This window comes from Rhinoraja longicauda, unplaced genomic scaffold, assembly GCF_053455715.1.
Source record: "Rhinoraja longicauda isolate Sanriku21f unplaced genomic scaffold, sRhiLon1.1 Scf001152, whole genome shotgun sequence".
Lineage (NCBI taxonomy): Eukaryota > Metazoa > Chordata > Chondrichthyes > Rajiformes > Arhynchobatidae > Rhinoraja > Rhinoraja longicauda.
This window is the reverse complement of record NW_027602368.1, coordinates 1-17,644: the sequence shown is the minus strand read 5'-3', so window position 1 is coordinate 17,644 and position 17,644 is coordinate 1. Positions and strand designations below refer to the sequence as shown.

General features: G+C 45.8%; 1 protein-coding gene across 1 annotated transcript in view; it reads left to right on the top strand.

The window, feature by feature from the left end:
• Window positions 1–14,403, top strand: part of LOC144591584 (membrane metallo-endopeptidase-like 1) — a gene marked incomplete at both ends in the record, with an annotated part of 34,146 nt that extends 19,743 nt beyond the window's left edge. Inside the window, 6 exons of the mRNA XM_078395652.1 lie at window positions 1,496–1,554; window positions 5,878–5,997; window positions 6,771–6,904; window positions 8,980–9,045; window positions 11,997–12,092; window positions 14,327–14,403. Coding sequence (XP_078251778.1) covers window positions 1,496–1,554; window positions 5,878–5,997; window positions 6,771–6,904; window positions 8,980–9,045; window positions 11,997–12,092; window positions 14,327–14,403 — 552 coding nt within the window. The remainder of the gene's footprint in view (window positions 1–1,495; window positions 1,555–5,877; window positions 5,998–6,770; window positions 6,905–8,979; window positions 9,046–11,996; window positions 12,093–14,326) is intronic.
• Window positions 14,404–17,644: the final 3,241 nt, after the last annotated feature.

Below are 17,644 nucleotides of genomic sequence, written 5' to 3'. Positions count from 1 at the left end.
AAATCACCAAGACCTGAGCTCTGAGACTCCCATCAGTTCAGTCACACCCTTCCTCTCTCTTCTCTCCTGGGATCCACATAGAATCATGCAGCATAGAAACAGACCATTTGGCCCACCAGGTCCATGCTGTCATTCAAGTACCCATTAAATCTAATCCCATTTCCATCAATCCCATGTCTGAAGAAAGGTCTCGACTCGAAACGTCACCTATTCCTTTTCTCCAGAGATGCTGCCTGTCCCACTGAGATACTCCAGCTTTTTGTGTCAATCTTTGGTGTAAACCAGCATCTGAAGTTCCTTCCTTCCCATTTTTATTCCTTGGTGATTTAAGTGCTCATTCAGATACTTTTCAAGTATCTGCTTCCACCATTTTCTCGGGTAGTGCATTTCATCTCGTTGACCATGCTTTCAATCATCTGTCAAAATGGGGAAGCTATCAATGGAAATCCAAGGTATTTCTCTGGGTATTCAGCCCCAGATTCCAGCAGTGGTGTTGGTCTTGGTCAGCATGGACCTTCTCCTTAGCCCGTGCTAGCCACAGCTCTTTACCACGCACTCCTCAAACAGGATGGCAAGATTTGCAGACTTCCCACAAAATCTGCCCGCTGAGCCCGAGCCAGTTTAAACATTGCAAGCATCGCAGTCACCATCGAAATTAATCGGAAACATTAACTGCTCGGGAAAAGGTGCGAGAGTGTGCTTTTTTTTTAAAGCACCAAGTGCTGTATTAACTCAGCGGGTCAGGCAGCATCTCTGGAGAACATGGATAGGTAACGTTTCAGGTCAGGACCTTTCTTCACACTTTTATTATTTGAGTGGCTGTGCTTTTTAGCATTAAAATGTACTAGTTAACACTTTAGTTTCCACTTGAGGCAATGTTTGTGTGTGTCACGCAGTGTTGACTACCTTAGTTGCACTGACATCTTTGGCAGCCTGTGAGCATGGAAGTGAAGCATCAAGACCATTCTGTGAGTGCAGTGCTGGCTGTACTGACACCAGCCCCATCCTGCGCTCCACAGCACCAGAGTGCTGGGAATGTAGCTCCCGATGGAGCAAGCTGCCTGGTCCTTGGATAGATGACCTGCACCTTTGAGGCAGTGAAGGATTTCTGCCAATTTTTTTTTGATGCCCTGTGTCAAATTTTGACTAATAACACTCCTGTGAAGCACCTTGGGATATTTATATAATATTGGAGGCGTGTGGGGCTTTGAAATTTAATCTTTTAATCTTGATGAGGCAACCTTCCAACATACACAAGTTAATAACATGCAGCAATTGTAAAACCTGGCCCAGACTTCTGATCACAACAATATCTTCATCTCATGCTGGAGTAACTCAGCAGGTCAGGCAGCATCTTGGGAGAGAAGGAATTCCTTCTCTCCCGAGATGCTGCCTGACCTGCTGAGTTACTCCAGCATTTTGTGAATAAAAACCTTCGATTTGTACCAGCATCTGCAGTTATCTTCTTATAATATCTTCATCTCCACTATTTCAGATGGATCATTGGTGCTGCTGTTGTAAACGCTTTTTATTTGCCGAGCCGCAATCAGATAGGTACGTCATAATTACATTGCTGTAACATTAATACTAGTTGCAATGTGATAAAGAATTTTTAAGGTTCTTCTGTTTGTTAAGGTTATTTCAAGCAGTGAAATACAAAGGATATTTTTTTTAACTTTAGTTTAGAGATACAGCGTGGAAACAGGTCTTTTAGCCCACTGGGTCCGCGCCGACCAGTGACCCCACACACTAGCACTATCCTACACACTGGGGACAATTTACAATCTTTACCGATGCCAACTAATGTACAAACCCATCTGTCTTTGGAGTGTGGGAGGAAATTGGAGCACCCGGAGAAAACCCATGTGGTCATGGGGAGAACTTACAAACTCCATACAGGCAGCACCCGTAGTCAGGATCGAACCTGCGTCACTGGCGCTGTAAGGCAGCAACTCTACCATTGTGCCACTGTGCTGGGTGGGGTTCAATTTCACTAGTCGTTATTTGCTTTACATGGCTGATCTCAACCAGATAGTTATGAAGGGGAACTGGCACAACATCCAGGTGTAATGAAGAACCATCAGTGCTCCTGCAAAATTCAGCATCCTCTGATGGAGCATTGGATCAGGTATCTGGCTGTGTTATCTTACAAGTAGGAATGTACATATTTTTCGTGGGCTACAATATTGCTGGTGTTAGTGCCTGCAAAAAATTGAGTTCCCCTAAAAAAGTAAGTAAAACGTGTTTGAAATAATGTTAGGGAGGTCCATGCATGAAAATAATCTGTTAAATATTATCTGCAAACAGCGGACAGTTTGCTATGCTTCCGTCATTGAAAGGCATCGGTCCTTTAGGATCATCCTTACTGCAACCAGCCACAGAAACACAGCACTGAGGAGGGAGGAGGTGGGTGGCAAGAGAGGCAGCATTCGAAGAGCAGGGGACTCAAGTTGCTTTAGTTGCCTCCTCCAAGAGTAGAAATCCCTGCATAATGGAGCAATGGTCCAAGAAATCTCGCAGGATAGAAAATTAGCTTCATGGAAGAAAGCAGAGGGTGATGGTGAAGGTTGCTTCTCGTACTGGAGGCCTATGACTAGTGGTGTGCCTCAGGGTTTGGTGCTGGGCCCGTTACTGTGTTTGACATCTATTTCAATGATTTGGATGAAAACATACATGGCAAGATTAGCAAGATGATGATACAAAAGTGGATGGTTTTGTAGATAGTGAAGATGGCTGTGAAAAATTGCAGCAGGATCTTGATCAATTGGCCAAGTGGGCTGAGGAATGGTTGATGGAATATAATGCAGAAAAATGAGAGGTGTTGTATTTTGGGAAGTCTAACATAGGCAGGACCTACACAGAGAATGGCAGAACGCTGGGTAGTGTTGTGGAGCAGAGCGATCTAGGAGTGCAGGTGCATAATTCCCTGAAGGTGGAGTCACAGGTGGTCAAAAAGGCTTTTGGCACACTGGCCTTCATCAGCCAGAATATTGAGTATCGAAGTTGGGAGGTCATGTTGCAGTTGTATAATACGTTGGTGAGGCCACATTTACAGTATTGTGTTCAGTTCTGGGCACCGTCTTATAGGAAAGATGTTGTCAAGCTGGAAAGGGTACAGAGAACATTTACGAGGATGTTGCCAGGACTAGACGGATGAGCTATGTGCAGAGGCTGAGTAGGCTGGGTCTCTATTCCTTGGATCGCAGGAGGATGATCTTATGTGTATAAGATCATAAGAGGAATAGATCGGGAAGATACACAGAGTCTCTAGCCCAGAGTAGGTGAATCGAGGACCAGAGGACATAGGTTTAAGGTGAAGGTGAAAAGATTTAATAGGAATCTGAGGGGTAACTTTTTCACACAAAGGGTGGTGGGTGTATGGAACAAGCTGCCAGAGGAGGTAATTGAGGCAGGGACTATCCCAACATTTAACAGTTTGACAGGAACATGGATGGGACATGTTTGGAGGGATATGGATTAATTGCTGGCAGGTGGGACTAGTGTAGCTGGGACATGTTGGTTGGTGTGGGCAAGTTGGACTGAAGGACCTGTTTGCACGCTGTATCTCGCTATGACTCTATGTCACGGTGAGGTGCAGATGCTACTTCCTGCATACATGCGCACAGACACATGCTCACTATAGAAACATAGAAAATAGGTGCAGGAGGACGCCATTCGGCCCTTCGAGCCAACAGCACCATTCATTGTGATCATGGCTGATCGTCCCCAATGCCTGCCTTCTCCCCATATCCCTCGATTCCACTAGCCCCTAGAGCTCTATCTAACTCTCTCTTAAATCCATCCAGTGATTTGACTTCCACTGCCCTCTGTGGCAATTCCACAAATTCACAACTCTCTGGGTGAAAAAGTTTTTTCTCACCTCAGTTTTAAATGGCCTCCCCTTTATTCTAAAACTGTGGCCCCTGGTTCTGGACTCGCCCAACATTGGGAACATTTTTCCTGCATCTAGCTTGTAATTTTATATGTTTCTATAAGATCCCCTCTCATCCTTCTAAACTCCAGTGAATACAAGCCCATGTATTAGTCCTTCCACACACCACGCTCTCTCCTAAACTACCCACACCCTCATACTATCATTGACCATAAATCACATTTCCCTTCAAAGGTTTAGGTTTATTATTGTCACGTGTACCGACGTACGGTGAAAAGCATTCTGCATGTTATCCAATCAGATCAGATATGACATACATGAATGTAATCAAGTCAAACTCAAATACAATGGAGTTGTACAAGAGGAGATACAGAGTGCAGAATACAGTTCCCAGTATTGCAGTGCACCAGTTCCAGAGACAAAGCCAATGTCCACAATGGAGTGGAGATGAATTCAATACTATCCAAGATTATGGAAAAACCATTTAGACATCTGATAATTTAGTCTAGTGGTGCGCATTTTCAAGTTTCTATACTTTCTGCTGGACAGGATTCATGAGAATGAGGAATGAGCAGGGTGGGACTTCTTCGATTTTGTTGGCTGCTTTTCCGAGGTAGCATGTGTAGTTGGAGTCAATGGTGGGAAGCCTGGTCTGTGTGATGAACTGAGCTACATCTACAACTCTGTCATTCTTTGTGGCCTTGGGCAGAGCAATTCCCAAAGCAAGCTGTGATGCAGCCCACCATGATGCATTCTATGATGCATTAGTAGACGTTTGTAAGAGTCATTGGAGACATGGTGAATTTCCGCAGTCTCCTCACGATGCAGAGGCATTGGTATGCCTACTCATATCAGTGTGGTCGGCCCATGACAGATCATTGAAGCTCTCAACCATTTGCACTTCGAACTATTGATGCTGATTGGGGTATGTACTCCACGACACTTCCTGACATCAATGACTAGCTCCTCCATCTTGCTGACACTCAGGGAGAGATGGTTCTCCTGACTCCATTATAGAGGTCAAGGCTTCAAAAGGAGTATAATGAGAAGGTCACTCAGATCATTGTGTCTGCAGAGATTGTCTCAAAGAGCTTTCAATTAATCCCTTTACCTCAACTCACGGTCTTGGAGGATTATCCCTTCAAGAATTTATTCACTGCCCATCTGTAAGATGTTTTTGAATCTGTTCCCTTCAGTAATAATAATGTCCTAATACCAATTTCCTGCACAAAACATCCTCAACTCCTCTCTGGTTCTTTCCAATCTCATTAACTCTGCGTTCCCTGTTTACCAATATCCCTGTCACTGGGAATAGTTTGTCCTAACTTATTTCAAAAAATAACTCCAGAATGAGGCTCAATCTGAATTGAGCTTTTTGACTGTGAAAGATACAGCATGGAGACAGACCCTCTGAGCCACTGGGCCCACACTGACCATCGATCGCCCTCCACACTAGTTCTACGTCATCTCATTTCTCATCCACCCTATACACCAGGGTTAATATACAGGCACGCTTTTGGGATGTGCAAGGAAACCAGAACACCTGGAGGAAACCCACATGATCACAGGGTGAATGAGTAAACTCCATGCAGACAGCACCTGAGGTCAGAATTGAACCTGGGTCTTTTTTTTAGAGATACAGCGCAGAAACAGGCCCTTCGGCCCACCGGGTCCGCGCCGCCCAGCGATCCCCGCACATTAACACTATCCTACACCCACTAGGGACAATTTTTTTTAAACATTTGCCCAGCCAATTAACCTACAAACTTGTACTTCTTTGGTCTCTGGTACTGTGAGGCAACAGCTCGACCAGCTGTGCCACTGTGCCAAAAGATGCTGATGCAGTCTTTCTTATTTCATTTCCAATTGTTTTCATTCTCTCTGTCAATGTTTATTGCGTAACATGCAGACGATAAAACAGCTTTTCAAAACATATGTCCCCAGTTTTGACGTTGGTACTGGAGCAGATTGTTTGTTCCTCACAGTGTTTCCAGCTGGAATTCTGCAGCCTCCGTTCTTCAGCACACACCAGCTTCAAGCTCTGAACTTTGGAGGGATCGGGATGGTGATTGGCCATGAGATCATACATGGATTTGACGATAATGGTAGGCATGAATAGAACCATTATCTAAATGCAGCTTCCAAGCTATTTGCCACACCCTCAATTTTCCATCTGACATTTTGTGCAACAACGCCTCCAAGCAAGTCTTTGCTCGATTAGATAACTTATTTTATTTGCATTTATTTTTACTATTTGCAGATTATGTACTTTTCCCATTGCTTTTACATTTTTAATAGTTCTCTTTCCTTTGCCCAGGGCAATGCTGTAATATGCGGGCAAAATTGTTTTTTATAGACAAAAGAATATCTCCAAATATAGTATTAACTTGGACCCAAACCTCTCCATCATTGGTGCAGCACCCTCTCCTCCCCCTTCCCCTCTCTCCCTCCTCCCCCTCCCTCCCTCCCCCCTCCCTTCCCCCTCCCTCCCCCCTCCCTCCCCCTCCCCCTCCCCATTCCACCCTTCCCCTCCCCCAACTCCATCCCCATCAACTCCCTTTTATCCTGCATCCTCTCGCCCCCTCCCTCCATCCCCTCCCTTCCTCGGAGGTAGATTTAAACTTTAAATTGTGAATAACTTTAAAAATATAACACCGATTTCAATGAAACTTCTTCCATTAGCACCAAAGGGATGACGGTGAGTAAGGTGGGCCTAAAATTGTCGCGCTATCGTGTAGCGTTTTGGCTGTAGTTCAGGAAGAAACAGATCAACAAACGAGAATTTTAGTATTTAGATTACTGAGAATGATTGCTGTTCTGCTTTAATTATGATTTTGTTTCAGCAAAAACATTTTTCGTTATCTTTGTTAACCTCTAGGAAGAAACTATGACAAGGATGGCAACATGTATGACTGGTGGAGTAATTTTTCAGCCACGAATTTCGAAGAGCTGTCTGATTGCATGGTGCATCAGTATGGAAACTACACATGGGATTTAGCTGGCGGACAGAGTGTCAGTATTACTTTTGTCTGTTTACTTTGTTAGTTGGAAGCAAAAGGCAATAAATGTGGAGGAATTTCCACCAAGCTAATAGCTGTCAATAGTAGTGAGATGTTACCTGTCGTATAACTCACACGGGGAATGCACTCACTGTTGGGTCAGAGATGTTCTGAGGATGGCAAAAAGCACCAAATAAACAATGTCTAGTTCTCTCTTCACACTTTAGTTATTTCTTCACACTTATTTTTAATTTACTTTTGGTCATTTTGAGGGAAAATTCTGAAGAAGGGTCTCGACCCGAAACGTCACCCATTCCTTCTCTCCAGAGATGCTGCCTGGCCCGCTGAGTTACTCCAGCATTTTGTGTCTACCTTCGATTTAAACTAGCATCTGCAGTTCTATCCTGCACATTAAACCCACGGGTCGTTCACCATTCACAACCATTATGTCAGTGATGATGTTTTGCCTGATCTTTCTAAATTCCCCCACCTTCTGATGTTGGTGTTGGCCCCAACCCAATGCCTCCATCCTTCAGGAGAACTTCACAACGTAAAGCAGGCACCTTGTGCAGGTCCAATGTCCAGAAGAGAGTCTGTTCTTGCAGTGATGGAAGTATTAACACTTAACTTAACTCGACTTAACTCACTCAACACCTTCGCTCAGTCCGCCTTAACCAACCTGATCTCCTGGTGGCTGAGCACTTCAACTCCCCCTCCCACTCCCAGTCTGACCTTTCTGTCATGGGCCTCCTCCAGTGCCATAGTGAGACCTACTGGAAATTGGAGGAACAGCACCTCATATTTCGCTTGGGCAGCTTGCAGCCCAGCGGTATGAACATTGACTTCTCCAACTTTAGATAGTTCCTCTGTCCCTCTCTTCCCCTCCCCCTTCCCAGTTCTCCCTCTAACTTCCTGTCTCCACCTATATCCTTCCTTTGTCCCGCCCCCCTGACATCAGTCTGAAGAAGGATCTCGACCCGAAACGTCACCCATTCCTTCTCTCCTGAGATCCTGCCCGACCTGCTGAGTTACTCCAGAATTTTGAGAAGAAGTATTAACACTGATGAGACACCGGTATCTTAATGAAATAAAAGTGCACTAGGGATTAGTAAATGTGTCCAACTAAAACATTTCTAACATAACCAGTTAAAAGTTTGAGGACAGACTTGTGGGAAAGGCAGAGACTAAGAGATAGTGAGAAATTAGCAATAAGGTATATTAAAAAAATGAACAGTTCACCATGGGTAAAAAATGAGGACCTATTTCTTTTGGCTGAAAAATCAATGATGGGCAACATAGATTTAATTTTAAAATGGGAACGAAATGCTGGTGTAACTCAGCGGGTCAGGGAGCATCTCTAGATAAAATGGACAGTGACGTTTTGGGTCAGGACCTTTAAGAAGTCTGAAGAAAAGTTCAGATCTGAAACGTCACCAATACTTTTTCTCCAGAGATGCTGCCTGACCTGCTGAGTTACTCCATGATTTGGTATCTATCTTTGGTACAAACTGGCATCCTTTTCACCACGTTATAGATTCCAGTTAATTGCCAGAAATTTAAGAGGGGAAGTTCAGGAGAACGTTCTTTCTCTCAATGAGTGGTGGGGTTCTGTAGCTTGCCACCTGAGAAGTACCTGAATGACCATTTGAAGAACCATTTCCAGCAGGCCTGTGTGCTGAGCATGTCCATTTGGCAATGTTTGTGCATTGGCTGCTTTCAATGCTCTCTGTAACGCAACCAGGTAACAATGGCCAGCCTTTTCCATGGTCTGAGACAAGCCCAACAAGCAGGTTAGAAATGCCTTTGCCTCGAGGATCAGGCAGTGCATGGTGTGTTCCGATTAAGCCACCCAATAAATGAATCATCTTTATTCAAGCTTATCACTTGAATGAAGACAATCCATTTGTTTTAAACCCGTTAGCAGGTCCATTAGAAGCAAAACATAAACAGATCACTTCTTTTGATCATAAATCTTTTATAACTGAGGACAGAAATGACATTTATTTTCCTAGCTGCCAGCCACATTTTGCTTCCCCACGTCTGCAAGTGTAATGTTTCACTTCACCCTGGCAATTCTTTTTCACGCAGGTAAGTGGGATCAGCACTCTGGGTGAAAATATCGCAGACAATGGAGGCGTCAGGCAGGCGTACAAGGTAAGGCACTCAGCAGCCTGCTTGACAGTCACAAGATGCTGCTATCCTACACATATTGAAAGGAGACCTCCCCAATGGTGGAAACTATGGATTGAAATATTCCAGGACAATTTTCCCCAATATCCCGTGAATGTAATCACACAACGAACGCCAGTTTACACGATGTCATTTTATAACTTGAAATCCATTTTTCGATTTGTTTCAAAAAAGTATGATTGAGTTTGCTGCATTGGTCAGTTTTCATATTTACATATATCCTCTTTTTTCAGGATAGGAGTTTCACTGGCAATCCCTAACTATTCTTGAGAAGAGGTTGTAAGCTGCCTCCTTGAACCATTCCTGTATTCCGGGCCAAGGTCCTCCCGCAGTGCAGTCAGGAGGGAGATTCGGGATTGAGATCTAGAGACAAGGTCTTTGCCAGGTCTGGGTGGCACGTCATTTGGAAGGGAAATTGCTCCTCCTTCCCTTCTTGGTGGTAGATCTCCTGTTAGAAGAACGAGGCAAGTAGCTGCAGAGGACACACAATGACAGCCAGCAGGTCTGCTTCATCCTTGCCAGTGTCTAATTCCTTTATTGTTGCTGCTGCTGCATTCAGTTTATCAGTTAGTTTATTCTCACGTGTACCAAAGTACAATGAAAAACTTTTGTTACGTGCTAACCAGCCAGCGGAAAGACAATACATGTTTACAATTGAGCCATTTACAGTGTACAGATATATGATAAGGAAATAATGTTTAGTGCAAGGTAAACCCAGTAAAGTCCAATCAAAGATAGTCGGAGGGTCACCAATGAGGTAGATAGTAGTTCATGACTGCACTCTGGTTGCAGCGGGGTGGTTCTGTTGCATGATAACGGCTGGGAAGAAACTGTCTCTGAATCTGGAGGTGTGTGTTTTTACACTTCTATTCCTTCTACACTAGTCCAAGCCTGTGATCCCACGGTGATTCCAGGATGTAAAAAGTAGGGAATAAGCAATGATCATGCCATTGAATATCAACGGTGTGTGGTTGGGTTCTCTCCTGTTGGTGAGAAGGTTACTTCTCTGCCACCTATCAGCCTATCCTCACCATCTTTTCGATCGTTTCGCTCAACACCTTCGCTCAGTCCGCCTTAACCAACCTGATCTCCCGGTGGCTGAGCACTTCAACTCCCCCTCCCACTCCCAGTCTGACCTTTCTGTCATGGGCCTCCTCCAGTGCCATAGTGAGGCCCACTGGAAATTGGAGGAACAGCACCTCATATTTCGCTTGGGCAGCTTGCAGCCCAGCGGTATGAACATCGACTTCTCCAACTTAGAGTTAGGAAATGTCCTGAGGAAGTCCTGCACTGATGTGTTTGATCTGAGATGATGGCGTCCAGCCGTCACAGCCATCTTCCTTTGCAAAGGACGTCTTCAACTATTGGTGTGTTCCCCTTGATGTCAACTGTCTGCAGTTTCTCCAGAGCTCCTTAAAGACGCACTCTGTCAAATGTAACAGTTATGTCAAGGGTGGTCATTTTCACCTCTCTACTGGAATTCTGTCCAGGTCCATGCATGGATCAGGGTTGTGATGTGATCTAGAACTGAGTAGTCTTGGCAAAACCCAAGAGTAGATTATTGGAGAACAAGTTCCAGTTGAAAGCATTGTCAACAACACCTTCTCGCATGTTGCCGATGAATTGAGACGTGCAAGATCTAATTAGCCAGATTGGATTTGTTTTGTGTTTATGGGACACACATGGCCGGTTTTCCAGATTGTCAGATAGATGCCAATGGTGTAAATTTACTGAAACAGCTTGGCTCAGGTGCTGCTAGTACTGGACCAAGTTTTCAGTACTACAGCTGAGATATCATCTGGTCCTAATGTTCCCGGCTGCATTCAGTGTTCGCAGCTGACTCTTGATATCATGAGAAGTGAATCAAATTGGCTGAAAACTGGCTTCAGAGATGGAGGGGATCTCAGCAGGCACCGTTCAATGGCACTTCTAGCTGAACATTGTTTGTGTCTCATAGAATAAAATAACACAAAGGGAATTAAATGGCAAACTGCCTTGATTGCGCTAAGGTCTTCATGCTTGGTTTTGTTTTTCTTTGCATTCTATTAGGTTTTTTATTTATTGAACTTTAAAAAAATATTTGTTTATTATATTTTCTATTGAAACATACTACTGCATTTACAAACCTGTTGTGCTGCTGTAAGTAAGAATTTCATTGTTTCATTTTGATACATATGACAAAACACACTCTTGACTCCTGACTCGAAGGCAATTACGCCTGAGCCTTCAATGCCGTCTGAGCCTGTGACATCTATGTGCTAAACAATGAATAAAAATAGGTCAATTGCCCATAGAGTCATAGAGTGATACAGTGTAGAAACAGGCCCTTCGGCCCAACTTGCCCACACTGGCCAACATGTGTCAGCCTGTGCTTGGTCCATATCCCTCCAAACCTGTCCTGCCCATGTACCTGTCAAACTGCTTCTTAAACAATGGGATAGTCCCTGCCTCAACGTCCTCCTCTGGCAGCTTGTCCCATACATCCACCACCCTTTGTGTGAAAAAGTTACCCCTCGGATTCCTATTAAATATTTTCCCCTCCACCTTGAACCTATGTCCTTGTTGGGAAAGGGCGATGAAAGGATATTGGGATGAAATCAAGATGTATGGATAAAACGATCGCAGTGTCTCATCATGGGTGAGCACCAATACTCCTGTGAAGCTGTGCGAGTCATCTTGCTCTGCTGGAGGGGCTGTATTAACACAAGTTGCCGCATTGTTGAATGTATGCTCATTGTAAGATCTTGTGATTGCAGATTATCTGATCTTGCAAGGGCAAGTTGCCAGAATGTTGTATTTAGAAATATATATATTTTTAAGTTTGGCGAGGCCACAGTCATTATTCTCTTCACCCATAAGCTTGTGGTGTGGGTTTGGGTGGATGAGTTTTATTGACTCGACCCTGTGTTTTCCAGGCCTATTTGAAATGGGTGAAGAAAGAAGGAGAAGAAGTGGAACTACCTGGCCTGAATCTGACACACAAACAACTTTTTTTCCTTAACTTTGCACAGGTAAAGTGAAGACAGAAATTCACTTGGTGATAGTTTATAAATGGCAAGAGGGAAAGAGGTTGCAACTTAATAAATGAAAGGGCACTTCAATTGGGTAGAACTGAATATAAAGATAAGTGGGAGATAATGGTGTGGCTCTTGGGCATTATACAGTCTGTAATTTTGTATATATACACCAATGTCCAACTTTTTTATGAAGTAGTTCTTGATTGTCAGCCAGTTTCAGATTGCCTCACGAGATAGATACAAAATGCTGGAGTAGCTCAACGGGACAGGCAGCATCCCTTGGAGAGAAGGAATGGGTGATGTTTTGGGTTTCGACCTGAAACGTCACCCATACCTTCTCTTCAGAGATGTTGTCTGTCCCGCTGAGTTACTCCAACATTTTGTATCCATCTTAGGTGTAAACCAGCATCTGCAGTTCTTTCCTACCTAGGATAGTTTCCTGAACAGCTGAATTTCCTATTAGTGCTCCTTGTCTTATGTAACCTCTGTCAAGCAATCACAGCGTCCAAGAGGAAAATGTCCTCCCTACACATTTAGATTACCTCCTCCCTCTTAGCTGGGTCTGAGATCCACAGTGGCGCAGCGGTAGAGTTGCTGCCTTACAGTGCTTGCAGCGCCAGAGACCCAGGTTCGATCCTGACTATGGGTGCTGTCTGTACGGAGTTTGTACGTTCTCCCCGTGACTGCATGGGTTTTTACCGAGCTCTTAATGATAGCGGAGTCAAGGGATATGGGGATAAGGCAGGAACGGGGTACTGATTGTGGATAATCAACCATGATCACGGTGAATGGTGGTGCTGGCTTGAAGGGCCGAATGGCCTACTCCTGCACCGAGTTGTCTATTGTCTATTGTCTATTATCTTCGGTTTCCTCCCACACTCCAAAGACGTACAGGTATGTAGGATAATTGGCATGGCTTATGTGTAAATTGTCCCTTGTGTGTGTAGGATAGTGTTAATGTGTGGGGATCGCTGGTCGGTGTGGACTTGTGGGCCAAAGGGCCTGTTTCCTCGCTGTATCTTTAAACTAAACTAAACTAAAACTAAACACGTGCAGATCTGAAACGATCATATTTCCACATCCATGGAAGGATTCGTAGAAAGATTGAGCTGATTTTTCATTTCCCAGTTTATGCTGCTGTGCACTGATTCTCGCTCAGAGGCAATGAGCCAGCAGCTGGATGCTTACCTCATCCAGAGACACTGGGATAATTGTTGAGGCTCTCCACTTGCAGCACGACAACATCACCCATGATCAAAACTATAATCAACTCTCTTCTGTAAATATCCAAGACTCTCAGATTGCTTAGCACTATTAGCACAATTCCCAATAGATCATACATTCTCCAACTTTAGATAGTTCCTCTGTCCCTCTCTTCCCCTTCCCAGATCTCCCACTGTCTTTCTGTCTCCACCTATATCCTTCCTTTGTCCCCCCCCCCCTGACATCAGTCTGAAGAAGGGTCTCAACCCGAAACGTCGCCCTTTCCTTCTCTCCTGAGATGCTGCCTGACCTGCTGAGTTACTCCAGCATTTTGTTAATAAATACATTTACAATATGTCTCCACTCACTTAGATAGTCCATTTCATTATCATAAGATCATAAGAGATAGGAGCAGAATTAGGCCATTCGGCCCATCATCTACTCCGCTATTCAATCCTGGCTGTTCTATCTCTCCCTCCTAACCCCATTCTCCTGTCTTCTTACCATAACCCCTGACACCCGTACTAATCATGAAACATATACTAGAGCACTAATCATAACATGCTTGCAAACTGTTGCCTTACTGTTTATAACTGGTTAACACTAATATATGTGTAGGAAGGAACTGCAGATGCTTTACACCGGTTTACACTAGTTTACACCGGAGACACAAAATGCTGGAGTAACTCAGCGGGTCTGGCAACATCTCTGGCAAAAAGGAATAGGTGACGTTACGGGTCGAGACCCTTCGTCACACTGAGAGTCAGGGGAGAGGGAATCTAGACGTATGAAAAGGTATTGAGCAAATCAGAGCCAGCACCAATGACCAAAGGGCCCGTAATGGTCCATTGTTGGCTGCCGAGGAGGTAATAACGAATGGATACGTACAATGAAACCAGCAGGACGACCAGGATGAAGGAGGGAGGGAAAGAGAGAGAATGCAAGGGTTACTAGAAATTATAGAAATCAATATTCATAGCGCTGGGTTGTAAACTATCTGTCTAACACTCACCTGTGTTCTCCAGGTATGGTGTGGCTCCTACAGGCCTGAGTATGCCAGCCAGGCCATCAAAACTGATGTTCATACCCCTCTGCAATTCAGGTACGTAACCTCTGCTCACAGAGACATCTGTGGATTCATGTTGCAGGGTGACTTAACTGATTTCTTATCTGTTTTATGTTTTTACTTCAGCCACAGAGATGGCACAGCGTGCTATCTGTGTGTGCATTAGCTTATTGGGGCACTGGACATATTTTAGTGCATTTATTAGCTGACTGAGGGAAGGAGAGTATGATTTTTTTCTTGCACCTTAAAACAGCAACTATGACCGTGTAAAATGGCCTTGCTCCTCGTTAGTGGTGGGTGCTGGGCCTGTTACAGCTCAAACGGTTGAACTGTCAGCAATGAGTCATAAATGACCAAGAATGTACGGCAGGTTTCTCTATATGCGCACTAATCATTGCAAGGCATGGACAAAGACCACGGCCTTGCATTGAACTGACATTAAGCAGATACCGATGAAACTTAAATATTAACTGCTGCCTGTCAGGGGAGTTTTATTCCCCTGATGTGAAGCTGTTCATGGAGATGAAGGTTCGCACTAAAGATGAAATGAATGAGAAGCAATTAGATGCCAGTGGAGATGAAGAGAGCATGCTGTGATCTTTAAATTATCATGGGTTTGATGATGCGACTGTTTGGGAAGAGATTTCTTTTTTTGGAGGAAGTCCAAAACTAGGACCATTAATACGATCACGGATAAATGCAATGCAGAGCTCCAAGGAAGAACCTCCAGAAGCTACAGAGACAAACGTTATCGGGAGTATTTGGAGTATTGTGAGCAGTTTTGGGCCCCTTATCTGAGGAAGGATGTGCTGGTGTTGGAAAGGGTCCAGAGGAGGTTTATGAGCATGATCCCAGGGATGATGGCATTACCGCTTTAGTTTAGAAGGATGGGGGTGAGGGGGGAGGGGATCTCATTGAAACATCGAATAATATAAAGCCTGGATAGAGTAGATGTGGAAAGGATGTGGGGAAGCCCCTGGTTCATCTAACCGGCCAATTGTTTCTTTAGCCAGAGGGTGGTGAATCTGTGGGATTCATTGCCACAGACGGCTGTGGAGGACAGGTCTTTGGGTACTTTTAAGGTGGAGGTTGATAGGTTCTTGATTAGTGCGGGTGTCAAACGTTATGGGGAGAAGGCAGGAGAATGGGGTTGAGAAGGAAAGATAGAACAACCATGATTGAATGGCGGAATAAACTCGATGGGCCGAATGGGCCCAATTCTGGTCCTGTGACTTATGAACTTACAAACTTATGAACTTATTATAACTGAAGTCATGATGGAGATGGGAATAATAAAGTTACATAAAATAGAGTGGGAGGTGGTTTGTGATGAGCATAAGATTCACCCTGGGCCACTCGGTCAAATGGCAATTCTCCACGTGATGTAAAATGTGCCAAGGTGCAATAGGTGATGCTAAGGATAAGTTGTAAGTTTGTTGGTTGACCCCAAATTGTCCAAAGGAGAGAAAGAGAACGAGGCTTGCCTAAATCAGACCCTAATTATCATGCAATTTCAGAGTGTTGGACATAGTCAGTAGCAGTCAGCGTGCCAGTAACATGGTCCAGCTACAAGGCTGTGCCCTGTTGCAGGCACAGTGAATGTGTGCTGTAGACCAGGGATCTCCAAACTATGGCCCACGGGCCACGTCCGGCCCGCCACGAGATTTTATCCGGCCCGCAGCAAGCTCTTAGGCTGCGGGAACAGGAGGCAGAAGCTGCCGGAGAGCGGATCGCCACCGATCCAGAGCCAGGACAAGGCGAGAGATCGCAGCGCCCCCTCGCAAACAACAAACCCAAGGAAACTTCCCTCCTCACCGCTCACCCCGGGGAGAGAGAGGGGGGGGGGCAGAGAGAGAGTCGGGGTAGAGGGAGCAGCGGGTGAGAGCGGGAGCTCGGGGAGGGGGAGGGTGTCGGAGGGTCCAGTGAAAGAGCGCCGCCACTTGCAGGTGCTCCCTCCCTCCCTCCCTCCCTCCCTCCCTCCCTCCCTCCCTCCCTCCCTCCCTCCCTCCCTCCCTCCCTCCCTCCCTCCCTCCCTCCCTCCCTCCCTCCCTCCCTCCCTCCCTCCCTCCCTCCCTCCCTCCCTCCCTCCCTCCCTCCCTCCCTCCCTCCCTCCCTCCCTCCCTCCCTCCCTCCCTCCCTCCCTCCCTCCCTCCCTCCCTCCCTCCCTCCCTCCCTCCCTCCCTCCCTCCCTCCCTCCCTCCCTCCCTCCCTCCCTCCCTCCCTCCCTCCCTCCCTCCCTCCCTCCCTCCCTCCCTCCCTCCCTCCCTCCCTCCCTCCCTCCCTCCCTCTCCTCTCTCTCCCCTCTCTCTCTCCCAGCATCAGCGAGATCTGTGCTCTCTTTCCCGGCTCCGTCTCCCTCTAACGCAGTGAAATAAGATCAAACACATGAAACTTTGCTCCTCGCCACTACCGCCACTCACCCCGGGGAGACGGGGCCGGGGAGACGGGGCCGGGGAGACGGGGCCGGGGAGACGGGGCCGGGGAGACGGGGCCGGGGAGACGGGGCCGGGGAGACGGGGCCGGGGAGACGGGGCCGGGGAGACGGGGCCGGGGAGACGGGGCCGGGGAAGAGAGTGGAGCAGCGGCGCAGATCTCACTGGCTCTGGGAGAGAGGGAGAGGGGAAAGGGAGAGAGAGAGGGAGGAGGCAGCCCCCGCAAGTGATGGCGCCCCTTTACCAGACCCTCTAATACCTTCCCCCTCTCCACGCTCCCGCTCTCACCCACTTCTCCCTCTAACCCCGACTCTCCCCCCACCTCCACTCTCTCCCCCCCCCCCCCCCCCACCCTTCCCTCTCCTCTCTCTCCCCCCCCCCCAGTGATGGTCACTATATTTTTTCTGGTTTATAAATAATTGTATATATATATTCCAATATTTCAAGCTCTTTTTAAAAATTGAATATTATTTATTAGTTGCCATATAAACCTAATGTAAACTAACCTAATCTAACCTAACCTAGTTTAACCTTTCCTATCTAATCTAACGTAACCTAGTCTAAACTCTTTTGAGTTCAGTAATTTATAAAACTCACACTTCTTTATTTTTTCCCTATGTGGCCCTCATGCTGACGAGCTTGTAGGCCCCTGGTGTAGACAGACGGTGGCTGTGGTGCTCTGTAGCTTAGTTCTGACATGCATTGGGATTTATTGCTTGCTGATTATCTGTGGCTATTGCCATATGTGATTGAACTGAGCAGAATACAAAGGATATCTCATACTAGAATTACCAATGTGAACTGTGAACATTGGCTAAATTCCCGTAAAATGGACAGAAATGTGC